Raw genomic sequence first — 18,031 nt, 5'->3', positions numbered from 1 at the left:
ACAAACTACGTGTATGAACCACAATGTTTTACAAAGAAATAGAAATACATCCATTACAAACAAAGGGAAGTCAGTGCACAAAAATACCGAAAGTACAAAAAAAACCATGAAATGAAGAATAAGTGGAAAAAAATGCCAAAAGTACAAAAAAAAATATGAAATGAAGAATCAGTGGATAAAAATGCCGTAAGTACAGAAAAAAAACCACGAAATGAAAAATAAGTCACACGAAGATCAATAAGTACGCACAGAAATGAAAAGCATCTGAAAACCAGAAGTGGGAAGAACTAATTTTAACTATCGATCCTTCAATACAGCAAATAAAAACAGTTCAACATAGATGAAGTCGTTACAACATAAGAGAATTTTTATATTCTAACTTTTATTTATGTTCTACATGGAAGATAAACATTAAATAATTATGACAAATAATTACACCTTTTAATCAATAAACACAATACAAATGGTGTAAACATGGATTCTTTCTCTGATCCCAAATAAAAAAAAATACGAGAGATTAGTCATGTACTTTAATATGGTTAAAATATTCTATTTTCACTAAAAATGGAAACTTTAGTTAATGTAGTGTTGATGTAATTGAAAAGATAAACATATAAACCTGAATACTGTTTTGATATTTGTTAGATTTTTTTGAATGTCTATCCAAGTTTTTTTAATACTTCCATTTTGTCAGTTGCATTTTTTGTCTCCGACAGTGACAACTGGAGCTAAGGTTTGATTAGAAACAACCATGTGTTCAAATATTGAAAGACCTATGGTACCATCCTTTGTTCCTGTCTAGTGTTATTTTATTTAGACTAGGTAAATAATTACAAGAAGCAAATTAAAACTCTCTGCCTGATATACAAAATATATAAAGTACAAACATGAAAACAAGCAAAATAACAATAAACAACAGTAAAAAAATATATACATGTATATAACAAAATATATTCACTTGTACAAAAATTATTTAAAATATATATTGAAAGACTTGTTGACATTTGAAAGACCATGGTTTTCACTTGCTTTCTAAGCTGTCTGCTTGTTTGAAGTGTTATTTATAAAGTTCACATAAATTATATACTTTCAACATACCACAAAATCTTTGTTCTGTTAACATTTTGAAAAATATTATTTACATTGTCCACATTGTAGAAACTGTCAATCATACTGTCAGTGTTGTACTGGAAGAAATGACACTTTTTTTCTGCCTAACATTGTTGGGATTTTTTTCTGCCCAACATTGTAGGAAATCTCTCAAATAAGTCATGTCAATTAAACTGTCTACATTGCTGTCCCCCATAGAAAGTTGAATTTAGGCATTTTTCAGATAAAACATGGTCTCATGTATCTCCTGCCACTCCTATTCAACAACTTGCAGGATTGTTATGTAACTTAATGAGGTGTTAAATAAATGACCATATTATGCAGAATTTATTTTTGGACAAAAATTGTAGAAATGCTAACCCTTTGAAGTAATACATTTTTCACGGTAACTTAGTCTGATGTGTTGTCCACAACTTGTAGGATTGTATATGAAACTCAATGGAGTGTTAGATTACCATATGGAGGTGTACATAATGTGAGGAATTTATGTTGGGCAAAAACAGTAGAAATGGGAGCTGTTGGACTTGTGTGTTTTTCAGCACAACTTGGTTTATTTACTGTCTGCAATTCCTCTTCAATGACTTTCAGAATTGCTATGAAACTTGTTGGGATGTGCATGTTGTCAGGAATTTATGTTTTAAGTAAATTTGCAGTCATTGTTTTATTGTTTTGTCAACAACAAAAATAGTGCTGATTGCGGTTTGGAGTTGGATGTTTTAGAAATGGTAGCAAATTTTTTGTCAGAAGTGCTGTCCCCCATAAAAATTGTGTCCAGTATGAATAGTATATATGTATTAACATTGGTTCCCAAATGTACAGGTTCAACAGGTTACAGGTGTATTAGTCCCATTAGGGGCTTTATACACGCTCCTCTTTGTGGGGCATATTTTTGAAATGTTTCTCTCCTTTTCATCAGGGAGAGAAATATATGGTGAGGAAAATATATGATCTACATTGTAGGAAATGTCATTTGTATTGTCTACATCTATAGAAATTGTCATTGATCATGGGAAGAATCATTCATGTTGTCTACATTGTAGGAAGTTATTCATAGTATAGTTCTTTCTGTAGAAGTATCATACATAGTCTGGGATGGAAATTCATTAAAAATATAAACAGATCTTAACTCGAATTTTACACATTTTGGCTGTTTATAATTTTTAACTTGCCTAAATTTTAGCCAATTGTGCTCAAAAGAAACCAGTCTTAGACAGGCAATTAGGTGATACATCTCTGATGGCTATTTATATAATAGATATATTTGTCATTACTTTGATGTTTTCTCAATCAGAAGAATCTTTTGTGTCAGCACCGTTAGACCCTCTGCAAAATTAAAAACAAATTATATATTTATGTTAATTAAATATTATACTTATAAAAAAAACAAAATACTATATTTGATCAGAGAACATGTCAAGTGTATTCTTAAACTTGAGTGACCATCTTCCTTCTTTATTTGATAAATTGTCTGATTTTGTATATGTTCCAAGAATTTCTTTTAAAATGACCCATTTTGAAGTACTTTCAAACATTTAAGTGACACATCCTAAAAGGTAATGTACATTAATTCTGAGATAGTATTAAGATGAGTGCTATACTGATAATAATGGTAGTTAACCTTTATTTAATACTATTAATAAGATATGTAAAATATACCAATGAGTTCTTTTAATGGTTGAGGTTTTGGATTCCAAAGTACACCAAACCAGTATATAGGAATACCGGCAAACAGTATGGTCAGTCCTATACCCATCTTATGGGGTTTCTGGTAAATCGCCAGTACTAGTACAGATATGTTAATGATTAACATTGAAACTGGTACAAATAACATAGTCTGGAAAAATGATAATAAGCAGATTAATGGATGTTGATGTTTGATAGAGGCACTGCAAATACGTATAGAATACAGTCTGATTTTTTGGGATAAATTCTATAAATAAATACACTACTCAGGCAGTTAAGACTCAAAAGACAAAAATAAGTATACAATGAATTATTATTAATGAGGTTGTACCTTGTAAGGTCTTGGTTCCTTTGGTTTAGTCCATCTGAGATACAGTAAAGCCAGAACAACAGCTATTCCCATGATTGTTGAGAAAAGACTGATGAACTCCATCATATCCACAACTCCTCCCGTGTACAACATAGTTAGGCCCCAAGCAAGCTAAAACAGACGATCGTAGGATTAAAAATAGTGACGGTATAATTACCTAAACCAATAAAGACTACTCTCAAATACTACTTTGAGAGAAAGATGAAGTGTAATAACAAATTTACCGAACTGTTAAAGGTTACAGACCACCAATTCAACCAATGAGCATTTGGAACGTACGCAAAAATAGTCCTACGCAGAAATTACCCCTGTTCCTCATAGTGCTGTGAAAAAAGTTCTCATCTTATTTTAAAAATTTAAACAGTTTCTGAAAGGAAAAACATTTCTGTACATTTTATAGGTGCATTTTGCTTCTTGTGATGTGAAGCCTAATCTCCATAATGATTTTTACTTCCGATGACCAGTACTGCACTGCAAGTCTGCTAACCCCACATGCCATTCTGAGGATTGTGAGCTGACATATGTAGAATCATGCTGATATATAGTCATCTGCAGGTTAAAGTTAAGGTAAAGTCCAGAGAAGCCATTGAATATTGTGAAATTAGCATAGAAGCCTATGGGAAGTGGAATTAGTGGTTTTTAGCCTTAAGCTGAAGCCATGGCAAAATGAAAAGTTTCTTCAAATAGCTTTAAACTACTTGAAGATCTTGTTAACTTTGCCATGAGAGGAATACACTACAAAAATCCTTCAAAATATGCATTTTTTTAAGTTATAGGTCCAAATTATGGAAAATTGGTCTTTTTGGCTGATTTTTATGTCCTATCTTGTAAAAAGTGTAGAAAATTTAGTAAAAATATCAAATATTAAACTTTGAGGGCTATATTTACCTAAATATGGTAGTAATAAGCACTTGAAATCAAGTTTTATGTAGATTTGAGCAAAAATTAGGTTAGAAATGAGGAAAAACTCACTTTCATTACTGCGGTTAAGGCCATATAAGCATTCCCCTATGGCAACATGGAAAATCCATTATTGAGCACTTTTTTTGCTTTAGGTGCCCTTTACTGGTCATGTTTTAATGTGAAAACACTGTATTTACAAATTTAAAGCCAAATATATCACCTTTTGTGAAAATTTAAAGATTTAGGATTTTTGACATGTGATCAAGAAAAAGGGGGAGGCATGTCAGAAATAAATTTTTAAAAATAGACCAATTTCTCAGAAAATGATTACTTTTAAAACTATTTCTTCATTAATATTGTTAAAAAACAAGTTGTGATTGATATTTTTTATTTGAAAAGTCAGAAAAAGTTCTTTGCAAATATTTAATGCATTTCAGTATGGTAGAATATTTTCACTTTTTTGCTCGCACAACTTGGTTACCCTATATTTAAAAATCAAATATTTAAAAAAGTGCTTGTCACATTTCACTGAAACTTTGCAAATGCATTCAGTATGTGTGTAGGAAGATACCTGTATAGTTATTTATTTTTTCTAAGACAAAAAGTGACTCTTTAGGTTACAGACCACCAATTCAACCAATGAGCATTTGGAACGTACGCAAAAATAGTCCTACGCAGAAATTACCCCTGTTCCTCATAGTGCTGTGAAAAAAGTTCTCATCTTATTTTAAAAATTTAAACAGTTTCTGAAAGGAAAAACATTTCTGTACATTTTATAGGTGCATTTTGCTTCTTGTGATGTGAAGCCTAATCTCCATAATGATTTTTAAATATACCCCTATCTTGTGAAAACACTGGGATTTCCCATGCTATTTATAGACCCTTCACTTCCGATGACCAGTACTGCACTGCAAGTCTGCTAACCCCACATGCCATTCTGAGGATTGTGAGCTGACATATGTAGAATCATGCTGATATATAGTCATCTGCAGGTTAAAGTTAAGGTAAAGTCCAGAGAAGCCATTGAATATTGTGAAATTAGCATAGAAGCCTATGGGAAGTGGAATTAGTGGTTTTTAGCCTAAAGGCAGTAGTCAAAAGGAAAGTCGGTATACGATTTCCTAAACAGAGCACAAAATTTTCACAATTTCAAGTATTAAGGAGTTTCATTTTTTGACACTATATTAGTATCTTGAGTTATTAATTTATAAAAAAGATGTTTCATATTTTCTCAGTGATATTTTACATGAATACAAAAATACTATTTTTTTTAACAGACTAACGAGTCTGACAGAAATACCGGTTGTGGGGGAAATGAAAGGGTTGTCGGAATCAGTGTGTTTTCTTGTTGTTTTACTGCCTGTGACTTCAGTGAGGTGCTCATTCTCTAGCAAACATTTACATTACATTGTGTGATTGTACTTCTTATTTGAAACCTGCTTCGATTTTTTTTTTTTTGTTTTGTTGATGTTTTATTTGTTTGTTTGTTTTGGTTTTTTGTGTGTGGGGGGGTATAACTTGTGGATTCAATGGAAATTCGAAAGTATATGTACATTTATATACTGCTTTTATCATCATTTAGAGTTTTGATATTTCATAAATATCGACGAAAAAATACCGAAGCGTCAGCAGTGGGATGATTCAAATACGTCAAAATAAAACACGGCATAAACATGAACACTAAACCAGAGACAATCTACATACACAATGTAGCAAAACGAATTAAAAAGGTTAAACATAAAAACTGAAGATAAGGGAAACAAGACGTCACACATAAAACTGAAGCACTAGCAATATGAATTCTAACAAAAAAAAAAAAAAGAACGGAGTAGCATCAGGGTAAGCATGTATGTTCCACTAACGGCTTCCGCCATATCGCGAGTGAGCGAGTGAATACAACCCGGTAATAATTTGACAACAATACTGTAGCTTTCCGACACGTGCCAAACACGGTTAAAACAAGGGCGTAGTTAATTTGGACCAAGTATCATGATGTAAAGGTAGTAAATATCTAAGAAATTGTAACAAAAAGTCACCATAATACATATGGCTTTAAAACCGTAGGGAAATTGATGTTGAACTAGATATCACACAGCAAAAAATCATGCGATAACAATTAACCTAGGGCCAAAAATTCAGAGACATCATTTTAAGAAAAGACGGACACTTACGTCCTATTGTATATATATTTATAAAATCACACTCACAAGAATAAATATAGCTGGCCATGGAGTCAGGTATTTCCGATGAATCATTCCAAATATGGTTGGCATATGGCTAACTCTTGCTCCAGCAAATATCAGCCTAAATATAAATTGGGATAAATCTTAAATCAATTAAGACTTAGCATTTCCTTTCTTTTTTTTGTTTAAAAGAATTATAAGTTTTTGTTTCGAGCCACAGAAAGTTCAAATATGACCCAAGCAAGCTGTACCGGTCTTAAATCTACCTTTGCCATTACTGATTATATTTTATGAAAAATCCATGGGTGTTAACGTAATCTGATTTTGTATACACCATGCGGTGATTGAGTTGTATATTCGAATCACCTTGCTCGTCCGTCGGAATGATATCGACCCCTACATATGGATGGATTGATTTCAAATATGGTTTATGGCTTTATTTATGAGGCGTACGTTAGTTGCGATTTTGGGTGCTGTCCGGTATTAACTTCCTGTACGAGTGATGACGTACTTGACACGACGTGCGCAACTTCTAGTTTTCACAGTATTAACATTTTTATGATCGGGTAGATAAAAATAATTTATTTGTAAAAGATTCATGCACTCATGGTCTTAAAGTGGGTACATATGTGAAACAGGATTTTGAGTCTTTACAACAAAAGAAGATTTTATTAGTAAACTTCCTGGTTTAAATTACAAACATAGGAATGGTTTGTTTAACAGGAAACCAGGGCAAAATAAGGTTATGACCCACCCAAAAGTATTTTTGATCACATAATACGTTAATGTACAATGTATAATGATTTTGTAGATTCAAGCGTGATACCTTCTGTTCGCTTGCTGGTTTATTTCTTTGTACTTGATATGTCATTTGGCGACAACGGTGATTCTTGAAATTTACGAAAAGGAGGTACATGTATTTTTATGCTCAAGAAAAAGGTGAAATAATTAGAATTAACTCCACCAGGGGCGTAGCTAGGCCTATTTTAGTTGGACGCAAAATTACGGCTGAAGGCCCCCAGTGAGTCCGGCAAGGCAAAGCCCTGAGGGAAACTCCTGAATTTTAACCAATTTTTATGTATTAAAAAGGATTTGTCATTGCATAAAACCTTTATTTCATCTTTAAAATGTGTGTTTTTATTTTTGTTACTTTTTCCGAATGTACGCAACTGCGTATTTGCGTATAGGCAGCTACGCCCCTGTTCACTTGTTTTAATGATATAAAATTAAATTACATTTTATAATTAAGTAAATAAATAAATAAATAAATAAAAATTAAAAAAAACAAATAAAAAATCAGTTTCATAAGGACCTGGCCACCAGACTCCTATAATGTCGCAAATGTGTCACGCATACTAAGTACAATGTAGGACAGATACAATAAATAACTTCTTTTTCTATTACTTTCTGAACTCTATACTGAATATTTCTTTCAAGTGGATGACAAATTTTACTTCTCAGCCTTGAACTTCTTGTTAATGCTTTTACACCACAATTTTCATGGCATGACGACATGTCTTATCTAAACATAGTCACTGTTGTTGAACCGGATACTAACCTCGAGTGACCCATGATGGAGGCGTTTAGTGCACCGATGGAAGTCAGTGCGACAAACACGGATATTACTGCTGACAACGGTTTATAAAACCGCTGAATGTATACCTAAAATTTAAAAATAATGTACTGATATCGACCCTCAAGACTAGCCCTACCTTAATTCTGTGAATGCGGATGTGAAAGAGTAATCAAGGGAACCAAGGTTATAGCGATTTGCGATTTACTGTTCAACATTTTTTGTCAAAGGTCATGTGCAAAAATGTCCTACGTACATATTTCAACATTTCATACTTAAAACTGCAGTGTATTGATTTTTTTCCCATTTCTTTAAACTTCAAGATCGAGAATCTAAATAAATGAATATATCTTAGATTTGATACTATCTTAACTATTGTATAAAATAATTCTTATTTATTGTACACCTATATAGATAGACATACTAGAGCGACTGCATTAGAGGCAGACACTTCAGCTTTGGACATCAGCGTAAAGTAGGCAACATTTGTCATGATATACTTCGCTATAATGGCTATGAAAGAAATATAAACAGATCGAGGTAAATCTCTGAAATATACAAAATAGAAATAATGTTAATCAAAGTAAACAGAATTATACTCAAATTATTTCAATTAAATGACATAAAATATTATCATATTTCTTCCTTTGATTAAATTTAGGCATTTTTTTATAGAGACCGATGATGAATTTTAGCTCCTACCTTTCTGGTTTCTTAACCTCCTCCATTAAGCTAGTCATCACCTGCCTGTAAAAGAAAATAAACATATCTCTTATTACTTCCTTTAAAAGCCTAATTAAAGGGTACACATTTCTTTTCAAGAATTCCATTGAAAGTCACTGAGATTTCAAACATATTTATGGAATATCTGAAGTAAACTTGTTCAACTATAAAGATATAAGATTTATCTTTCCTTACCATCCACCATATGAGAAAATAGAGTAGAAAATGGCAACGGCGAACTGACCAGGTTCTTCTGTGGTGCCTTCAAACATTGTCTCAAAATTATCTGTTTCACCTGCTCATAAGAAAAGACATCATAATAATGTTTTTGCGTTTGCAAGACGATCTTTCACACGTTTTGCTATTAATTTTTATAAGAAATACAAATTTTGATAGAAACACCCAGGTAAAAAATCACTCCGAAAACATGACACAAACAATTTACATGTTTAATTGCACTTATCACAAAAGTTTTATGTATATTCTGATAAAATAACCCCAGGTCGAGAATACTTCTATATACTGAAACTGGTTATTCTCATGAAAGCATTCATTTGAATCTTGAAATGGCTAGTATCTTACCATTTGTTAGGTTTATGATCCCAGAAACGACAATTATCAACAAGGCTAACACTTTAGTGCTGGAGAGTAAGGTCTGGACTTTCGTCACATACTTCATGTAAACACAATTAATTAAAACAAATGTCACTGAAATAGAACAAAAAAAAGAACTATTTATACTAAAAGTAATATTGGAATTATTGATATTGGCAAGCCATGCTACGAACTAGAATATAATAAAAGTTCATAAATATCTTGACCCATACTTTTTACTTTTCTTGAAAGATCTTTGTATAAAAAAATATTGAACTTACCCATTATCCAGCCTGCTAATATTTTAACGGCAATATCTGGGGCATCACATTCCGAAAAGAATGGCTGAAAGATGTACAATGCTGCAGTGTAAGCCAAAAATGCCCAAAACGGCCCAGAAATCAACACAACGTATCCCCACATTATAAGAAATCCCGGTAGAGGTCCAAACGTTTTCATCACATACGCATATGGTCCGCCAGCCTTCGGTAACATGGTTCCAAGTTCGGCAAAACACAAGGCAAGCATCATATTGATGAGTCCTCCGATGAGCCATACGATTACAGATGCACCTACAGAACCAGATGCTTTCAAGATGGCCGTTGGTGATATAAAAACCGATGAATGTCCTGTGACTGCTACCATTATAGCTATACAATGAATTAGATTTAATGATTTTTTCATTTGAACGTCTTTGTGTGTATCTTTTCTTTCGATTTCAACATTTTTCCTTTTATAATTATATTTACTGTCATTGATACTAGATACACCGCTGCTGTCAGAAACATTATCATAGTCCGTTTCGTTTGGAACATAAGCCTCATTATTATGTCCTGTCATGGACACTAATTTGACAGGATGATCTTTGCTCTTAGAAGTAGCGAATACCTCTGTTTTTGGTTTTAGCTTGGCCATTTTCCTGGTTTTAAATTAACTCCTTCTTTATTTCGAGTTTAGTCAATTTAGTGTTAGTTGAAGAATGAAGAAAAGTATTAGAAGTTTTACTAGAATAATCAACCAATCAGGACAATTTCGTCTAGATCCGGGATCTATGCTACCGGGTTTCAACAAAGGGTGCAATGGGAATGTCAAATACTGTTATCATTACGAATATAAAATTCAATGTATCGTTCATATCTCAAGAACTACCTTGCGAGTCTATTTAATAAGTATTATCAATAGATCTCACGGCGTATTAATCGCTTCTCCTTTTCAACAGCTATAAATACTAAAGGTATATGTGTCTCGATATTTTTTCTGCCAATTCAAAAAATACCAGAGCAAAATTCAAATGACGTCAGCAATGCTTTTTCGTCAATATTGGATAAAACTTCCAAATTAAAAAAAAAACAACATTAAAATACATGAGCTGACATGTGCCAAGTCACGGATAATAGCGACATCACAGATACAATTTTCAATAAATTGGAAAAAAAATTAGTTTTTGAACTATACACCGATGTATAAGATATGTTGGCTATCAAGGTTATTTTTTTTCTTGTTTACAATGTCTATTCGTAACATATGGAAATCTGGATACTCCTCCAATAAGTTAACTAAACCGTTGAATAGACTCATTAGTAAGTCATATAGTTAAGCTATTGTTGTGAAACCATTAAGGACAGCAATTTTTGGTATTGACATTGATTTGCTCACAAGGTCTTAACATAGAAATTATATCATTATATTAAAGCATTTTTTTGGCATGATATTGGTTGTGTCATTGTTGTATGACTTATGATGTACCGTGATTCTAATCTCTGCATGGAAAGAATTGGGTTTTATTTTACTTACGGTGGGGGAAATAACTTTTTGTAGGTTTAAACTGATCTGAAGCTGTCATGTCAGTTAAGTGCTAGTAGTCCTTATTTTGTAAATTTGTGTAATATATATTCAATTTTTTATTTTCGTTGTAACAAGTGACTCAGACCTTTTTAAACCGATTTTTATGTATGTTTAATTGTGTAATATCTTTTTCACGATGACCAGGTTTTAAAGGGGGTGGGTGTTCTGATCACGTCAAAGTACTTTAACCCCGCCGCATTTTTTCTGTCCGAAGTCAGGAATTTCTGGCCTCTATATGTCTTATTTCGTTTTCACTTTTAGTATATTTTTATGTCACTTGAGTGTATAGGGACAACTCTTTCGCGGAAACTGTGTATAATGATGTTCGGGGGTCAACTGGAGCCTGCCATGTGGGGTGGTGGTTTCCTCGTTGTTATTGAATGCCAATGAGTGGCTTTGGGCTTACATTTTCACCCCGGTGGGGTTGTTGTCTCCTCACCATACCCATACTCGTTATACATGAGAAGGCTCAATCTGCAAAGATGTAACACGTGATTTGATAGACATTACGTGTAAGCTCAAGCTATATGAATCGTGTGACCTGCCAGTGTTCCCTGTAAAACGCTTTTGGAAAGGGCTAGGCAATCCAAGTTAGAAAACAGCAATCATTCACTAGTAATAAGGGAACTGAAAATTACTACATAACTGTCAACCCTGACCGTGGCAACCATATATGGAATATGTCAAAAATATTCTATAATTCGGTTAGGCTTCTTAGATCCTTCATAAGCAGTGTTATTACATATGCTTTGGAATCCTTACTACTTTAAGCTTGCTTCTACAAATGATTATGTACAGCAACCAAGTTCAATAGTTTAAGAATAGGTCACAGTTCATTTGAGATAACAAATCTCAATGCATCAGAGATATTAAAGAATAAAGATAGCACCGGTAAACGGAAGAGAACATTCTACCTGGTGTCTGCAATTATCTACTGGTACAAAAGAGTAATCAAGAGAACCAAGGGAACCAAGGTTATAGCGGTAATCAAAAGAATGCAATCCAGGGACAAAGACCAGACATGGAAAACAGACATACACAACAAAGAACTTAAAGTAACTAAAATCATACATACAAAGTAACAAAAGCAAATGAGCAACTCGGACTCCACTAAAAACTGGGAGCATGGACCAAGTGCGCTGATAGGGTAAGCGTCCTCTGCTTTTCTAGAAACACCCGCCGAGTTGCTCATAAAAGTCAAGTCCGGGGTAGACAAACGAGGAAAGGAAAACTATGAACAGTTTTCATGGTGCAGATGGATACACCATAACGATCTACGAGTTCATGATGACGACCATAAAACTTCTGTAGTGATGACTTCAATCTTGTAGCAACATAACCTTGTTCCAAAAGCCTATTTGTTAGAGTTCTAGCGCGATACAAAAAGTCTGTGTAGTTTCGGCAAAGCTCTGGCATAACGTATGAGTTGTAATATGAACACTCCATATGCAGGTGCTGAAGGGATATTGCCAGAAATGAAAGGGAAGTTGACAATTCTGAATTAAAAGTCATCACGTTCGTCGTAAAGTTTGGTCAATAGTTTTCCATCGATTTCTAAGTGTAGGTCAAGATATGAGGCTGACTATATCCTGTCATAGACACCAATTTGACGGGATGATCTTTGCTCTCAGAAGTAGCGTATAACTGTTTTTGTTTTTGTTTTTTTTTTTGTGTTTTTTTTTGTTTTAGCTTGGTCATGTTCCTGATGTAAAATTAATTCCTTTGTTATTTTGATTTTAGTCAGTTGGTAGTTAGCTTAAGAACCGAACCGTTACCACGTTTCATACAAATGGTAATCTATGGAAATGTTAAGAACGCTATTCTTCATTTTCACAAAAAAGAGATACACAAGGTATTACCTTATTTAATGTAACATAAATATCTTAAGAAATATCGATCGTGTCTCAGATGGTAGTTAATACGTTTGAGTGGCGTCAATGGATCATGTGGAATATATCAAATAATTATAGATTCCAATAACTGAATCAAAACCTGCTTTTTTATATGAGCCTATTTTTTTCTAATTCCCTTTAAAACATTTTTATGCAAAAATAAATAGAAAATTTAAATCATACAAAACTAGAAAAAAACTTTGAGCAATGCGAACTTGCTAAAACTCTCCTCCCAGAAACGCCATAAAACATTCAACTAGAAAACTAAAATAAAAAGTGCACAATGTCATCATGTAATCAAGAATCTGTGAAAATTATATCAAATTCAGAAGTTGAGTAGAAAATAATCCCATCTTGGTCGACGCATCACAAAGTTCACGTTTTGCATCAGGAAAACCAGAAAATCATTCAGATGAAAAATCGAAATAGATGCTGCCCAATGACAATGACATGTTAAAAAAATCTATGAAAATTTCATAAAAAATCCATTAAGCGGTTTCAGAGGAATTGTGGATTAATTAACCAAATGAGGAAATTCTGGAAAAATAGTGGGTTTTTTTTTTGCATAAAACAGTGTGTATAAATGAAGAACTGTAAGTGACAGTTTTCGTACAAAGTGATTTGGAGAGAATTAAATGAGCAAAAGACTGAAATTGCTAAGAAATGGACCAAGAGGGCAAACTTGATGGATTTGATAAGGATGTGTTTGAGTTGGCTGTGTATAGGGTTTCTATAAAAACAAGAACGTTATGAAATAATAAAGTAAAAGAAAATAAGCCTAGATACAATTTTGATGAACTACTTCAATCTAAAGGACACGAAGTTTTAAGTTTCAAGTGTTGATAATGACCATCTAGATACTTTACAGTACGTCTTTACTAATTTCTTAAATTATTTTATTTGTGTTTTCGGTCTACAAATAAAATCAGTTGTTTGTATAAATTAAAATCAATCAAATATCAAAAAGAATAATGTTAACTTTGAAGGCTCATCATTGTTTACAGTATGACACTATAATGTGCCTTTTATAAATGTCAATCTAAAGAAGAAAAACACGTTTTTCAGGACATGCTTAGATATTTAAATATAGTTCTTATGTGATTATAGAACATGGGTTTTGTGTTGAGTGTCATGTGATCCAGTAAAACAATAGAAACTGTTAAGGCATTCAACCATACGGAATAAATTGAAGATATTTAAAATCAAATTTACATTAATATATTACACTATAATGTGCCGTTTATGGGTGTCAATATAAAGAAGAAAAAACATTCTTCAGAACATGCTTAGAAATTTAAATATGGCTTTCATGTGATTATAGAACATGGGTTTTGTGTTGAGTGTCATGTGATCCAGTGATACAATAGAAACTGTTAAGGCATTCAACCATACGGAATAAATTGAAGATATTTAAAATCAAATTTACATTAATATATTACACTATGTGCCTTTTATGGATGTCAATATAAAGAAGAAAAAAAAACGTTCTTAAGAGAAACTCGTAAAAACTTGACAAACCACATGCTAAGATATTTAATATGGCTTTCATGTGATTATAGAGCATGGATTTCATGTTGAGTGTCACGTGATCCAGTGATACAATAGAAACTGCTAAAACATTCAACCATACGGAATAAATTGAAAATATTTTAAATAAAATTACATTAATATGTGGCACTATAATGTGCCATATATTCACGTCCTGACACGAGATCGAGAAGAATAGCTTAATCAAATAAATAAATAGATTGAAAAAAAAACTTTCAAAATAAAAACAAATTTAGTTTATAATACGTGTTTAATGTCGGCAAAATTTGCTATAGTGGGTATTTGTTTTACTCCAGCAATTCTAGAGGTTGTCTGGCAAGCTTTTTTCTGACTTGGTGCCATCCTAACCTCTAGCATCTGACATGTGTTTTAAAATACTTTATGTTTTTCATTTACATAGAAGAAGTTTAACCTACCGAAAATCGAACGATAAAAATCCTAAATATTTGTTAAATACCTAGAAAACATTTGTAATGAAGACAGCAATTTTGAATTAGGTCACTAATTTTACGGAATACAATATATTTTAGTACTAGTATATAACAACTTGGCTAACAGTAAGATTGAAATATGGATATCAAGAGCTAAAATGAAAATCATCACATGTGCAAAATCTTGAAACCTGAAAACATTTTTTTTTCTAATTTCCTTCAAGAGTATTCAAGAGAACCAAGATTCTAGCGGAAATCAAAAGAATGTAATCCAGGGACAAAGACCAGACATTGAAAACAGATACACACAAAAACAAAACAAAAAAAAACCCAAAATAACACATACAAAGCAACGAAAGTAAATTAGCAACTAAAAATGGGAGCATGGACCAGGTGAACAGGTAGGTAAGAGTCCTCTGCTTTTCTAGAAACACCCGCCGAGTTGCTCATAAAAAGTCAAGTCCGGGGTAGACGAAAGAGTAAAAGAAAACTATGACACGGTGAACAATTCGGTTTTCACTTCGCAGAACGATCCACGAGTTCATGAGGACGGACATAAAACTTAATAATGATGACTTTTAGCAACATAACCCTGTGCCAAAAGCCTAATTGACGTCTAGCGCGGTACAAAAAGTGCGCGTAGTAACCACAACTTTTGGCATAACTTATGAGATGTGACATGAAAACTCCACACGCAGGTGCTGAAGGCATATTGCTACCGCTGAAAAATATCAAGTTCAGCACACAATTTATTAAAAATATTTGCCCTTTGTATAGCATTTTCAATGAAAGAGTAATCAAGGGAACCAAGGTTATAGCGATAATCAAAAGAATGTAATCCAGGAACAAAGACCAGACATGGAAAACAGACATACACAACAAAAAACACAAAGTAACTAAATTCATACATACAAAGTAACAAAAGCAAATGAGCAACTCGGGCTCCACTTAAAACTGGGAGCATGGACCAGGTGCAATGTCCTTTTTTCCTGAGTTCCACTTTGGTCTGCTTTTTTTTCCTGTGTGCAGTAATTCATCGTCGTTTTGAGAAAGAGTTTCAGTAGCAAAAGAAGAGTATGAATATATTTATGAACATCAGAAAAAAAGAGAATCCAGTGGTTCAATTTCAAATTACAATGGTTTTTATAAAGTTCGAACAAAAAATAAAATAATCCATCAAACTACATTCATTTGAAGTGGTTCTTCCTTTTCTTTGTCTTCCGTGATACACATGTTACATCTTTGTCTTCACCAAGACTTCCGTGATACACATGTTACATCTTTGTCTTCACCAAGACTTCCGTGATACACATGTTACATCTTTGTCTTCACCAAGACTTCCGTGATACACATGTTACATCTTTGTCTTCACCAAGACTTCCGTGATACACATGTTACATCTTTGTCTTCACCAAGACTTCCGTGATACACATGTTACATCTTTTACAAAAATCAACATGTTTCAAACCAAATGTATTTGCAGGCCATTTGTCTTCAAAGTACCTCTGTAAAGGGATATTTACATCATCAAGCTTTTCCTCATCTACATCGATATCAATTAATTCCAAGAGAGTCGCCACATAAATCAATAAACTTACTAAGGGTAGTTTTTCTAGCCCTAAAATCACCTACTAACCCATATGTATTATGGTTACCTAAATAATCTAATAACTCATTTTCAATTTCATCAAAGGCATCTTTGGATGCATATTTTCAGTTTTTTCGGTGGAATGTAAATAAGGCCTATAAGATTTTTGGAATTATCTATGTTGTTCTTATTTGAAACCCATTGTACAAAATTGCATTCAGAATCGTAAAATACAATATTATTACTTAGAGATTGCTTATAAATAACAGTGATTACTCCAGAGTTTTTAATACAACCTTTTGCTGGTTTCGAAAAATGTGTATAACCATTTGATGATGTAATACTTTCTAACTGACTTGTTCAATGTATCTTAGTTTTCCTTTCCTCTTCCGTCTACCCCGTACTTGACTTTTTCATGAGCAGTTCGGCAGGTGTTCCTGGAAAAGCAGAGGACGCTAACCCTACCGGTGCATCTTGTCCATGCTCTAGTTTTTAGTGCAGTCCGAGTTGCTCATTTACTTTTATTACCTTGTATATATTATTTTTGTTGTTTCATGTTCTGTGTTGTGTTTTTCTTTTTTCCATTTATAGTCTTTGTTCTTGGATTACATTCTTCTGATTTCCGCTAGAATCTTGGTGCCATTGATTACTCTTTCTAATTCATCTAATTTAGATTAAAAATATCATAGGTTTGAATTAATTTTTAAAAATCGGAAGCAATCAGTTTTGATTTATGACCACAAACATTTAGTCAAGACAAGACAATTTAACAACATCCACTCTTGTAGCCGTAATTTCATAGTAAGGTTGACCGAGTGCTAATCCAGGGTTGTTCGGGCTGTAACCATTTTTCTACCTTTTAAAGGAATGCGGAGGAACAGGAGGACTTTGGTTTGTAGAATTTCCTGCGGTGAGTACATCTCTGAATTCCATAGATCGGTCATTATCTTTTTCCTGACATATGTACAGTTCACTATTAATATTTTTTATCCTGAACTAGCTGGTCTCGCTTACCCTAATCTTTTTAAGGATTGGATACAATTTTTTCACTCCTTTTCAATCTCCACGGGAAGTTAAAAATTTATACCTAATGTTTCCCTCTGAGGCAATAGGCGTTTTTGAGTACGAGATCAACAATATGTCGAACTCTTCACAGGCCGGGTTTTCCGAATCTATGGACATTTCCTATTTGGATTTGTTTTTTTTTATTCTAGTTCGTTTCGTAGAAATGTAATGTTTTCATTACAGTCTTCTTCTCTCTGGAAGAGTAGATCAGTGACAGAGTAGTCAAAGGAACCAAGATTCTAGCGGAAATCAATATGTAATCCTGGGACAAAGATCAGACATGGAAACAGACACACACACATTAAAGAACATAAAATAACTAAAATAATACATGCAAAGTAACAAAAGTAAATGAGAAACAAACTCACACTCCACTAAAAACTGGGAGCTTGGACCAGGTGCATCGGTGCCTCTGCTTTTTTAGAAACACCCACCGAGTTGCTCATAAAAAGTTATAAATATAAGATTATATTTCATCGCTCTACAGCGGAGATATAACACAATTATGTTGATCTTTATTTGC

The 18,031-nt window shown here is 33.1% G+C and overlaps 1 protein-coding gene across 1 annotated transcript; it reads right to left on the bottom strand.

The window, feature by feature from the left end:
• Positions 1–365: 365 nt before the first annotated feature.
• Positions 366–10,151, bottom strand: LOC148615682 (Y+L amino acid transporter 2-like). Its single transcript, XM_088582176.1, has 10 exons — positions 9,421–10,151; positions 9,128–9,253; positions 8,741–8,840; positions 8,525–8,569; positions 8,247–8,370; positions 7,808–7,911; positions 6,274–6,370; positions 3,125–3,274; positions 2,767–2,944; positions 366–2,433 (listed from the first exon to the last, which is right to left on the bottom strand). Exons 1-10 carry the CDS (start codon positions 10,052–10,054, stop codon positions 2,378–2,380), a joined length of 1,614 nt encoding a protein of 537 aa, XP_088438302.1. The 5' UTR covers positions 10,055–10,151; the 3' UTR covers positions 366–2,377.
• Between the last annotated feature and the right edge of the window lie 7,880 nt (positions 10,152–18,031).

The sequence above is a fragment of the Perna viridis genome, chromosome 5 (genome assembly GCF_037379345.1).
Source record: "Perna viridis isolate PV_CMFRI_1.1 ecotype Kerala chromosome 5, ASM3737934v1, whole genome shotgun sequence".
NCBI classification, from domain to species: Eukaryota; Metazoa; Mollusca; class Bivalvia; order Mytilida; family Mytilidae; genus Perna; species Perna viridis.
The sequence above is the reverse complement of the archived record's forward strand: the minus strand, read 5'-3'. Positions and strand labels throughout refer to the sequence as shown.

Coding starts and splice junctions, on each gene's coding strand:
- LOC148615682 (XM_088582176.1), bottom strand. CDS start 10,054: ATGGCCAAGCTAAAACCAAAAACAGAGGTATTCGCTACTTCTAAGAGC. Junction 8,371..8,524: donor GAGGTTAAGAAACCAGAAAG/GTAGGAGCTAAA, acceptor TGTATATTTCAG/AGATTTACCTCGATCTGTTT. Junction 2,434..2,766: donor ACCATTAAAAGAACTCATTG/GTATATTTTACA, acceptor TTAATTTTGCAG/AGGGTCTAACGGTGCTGACA.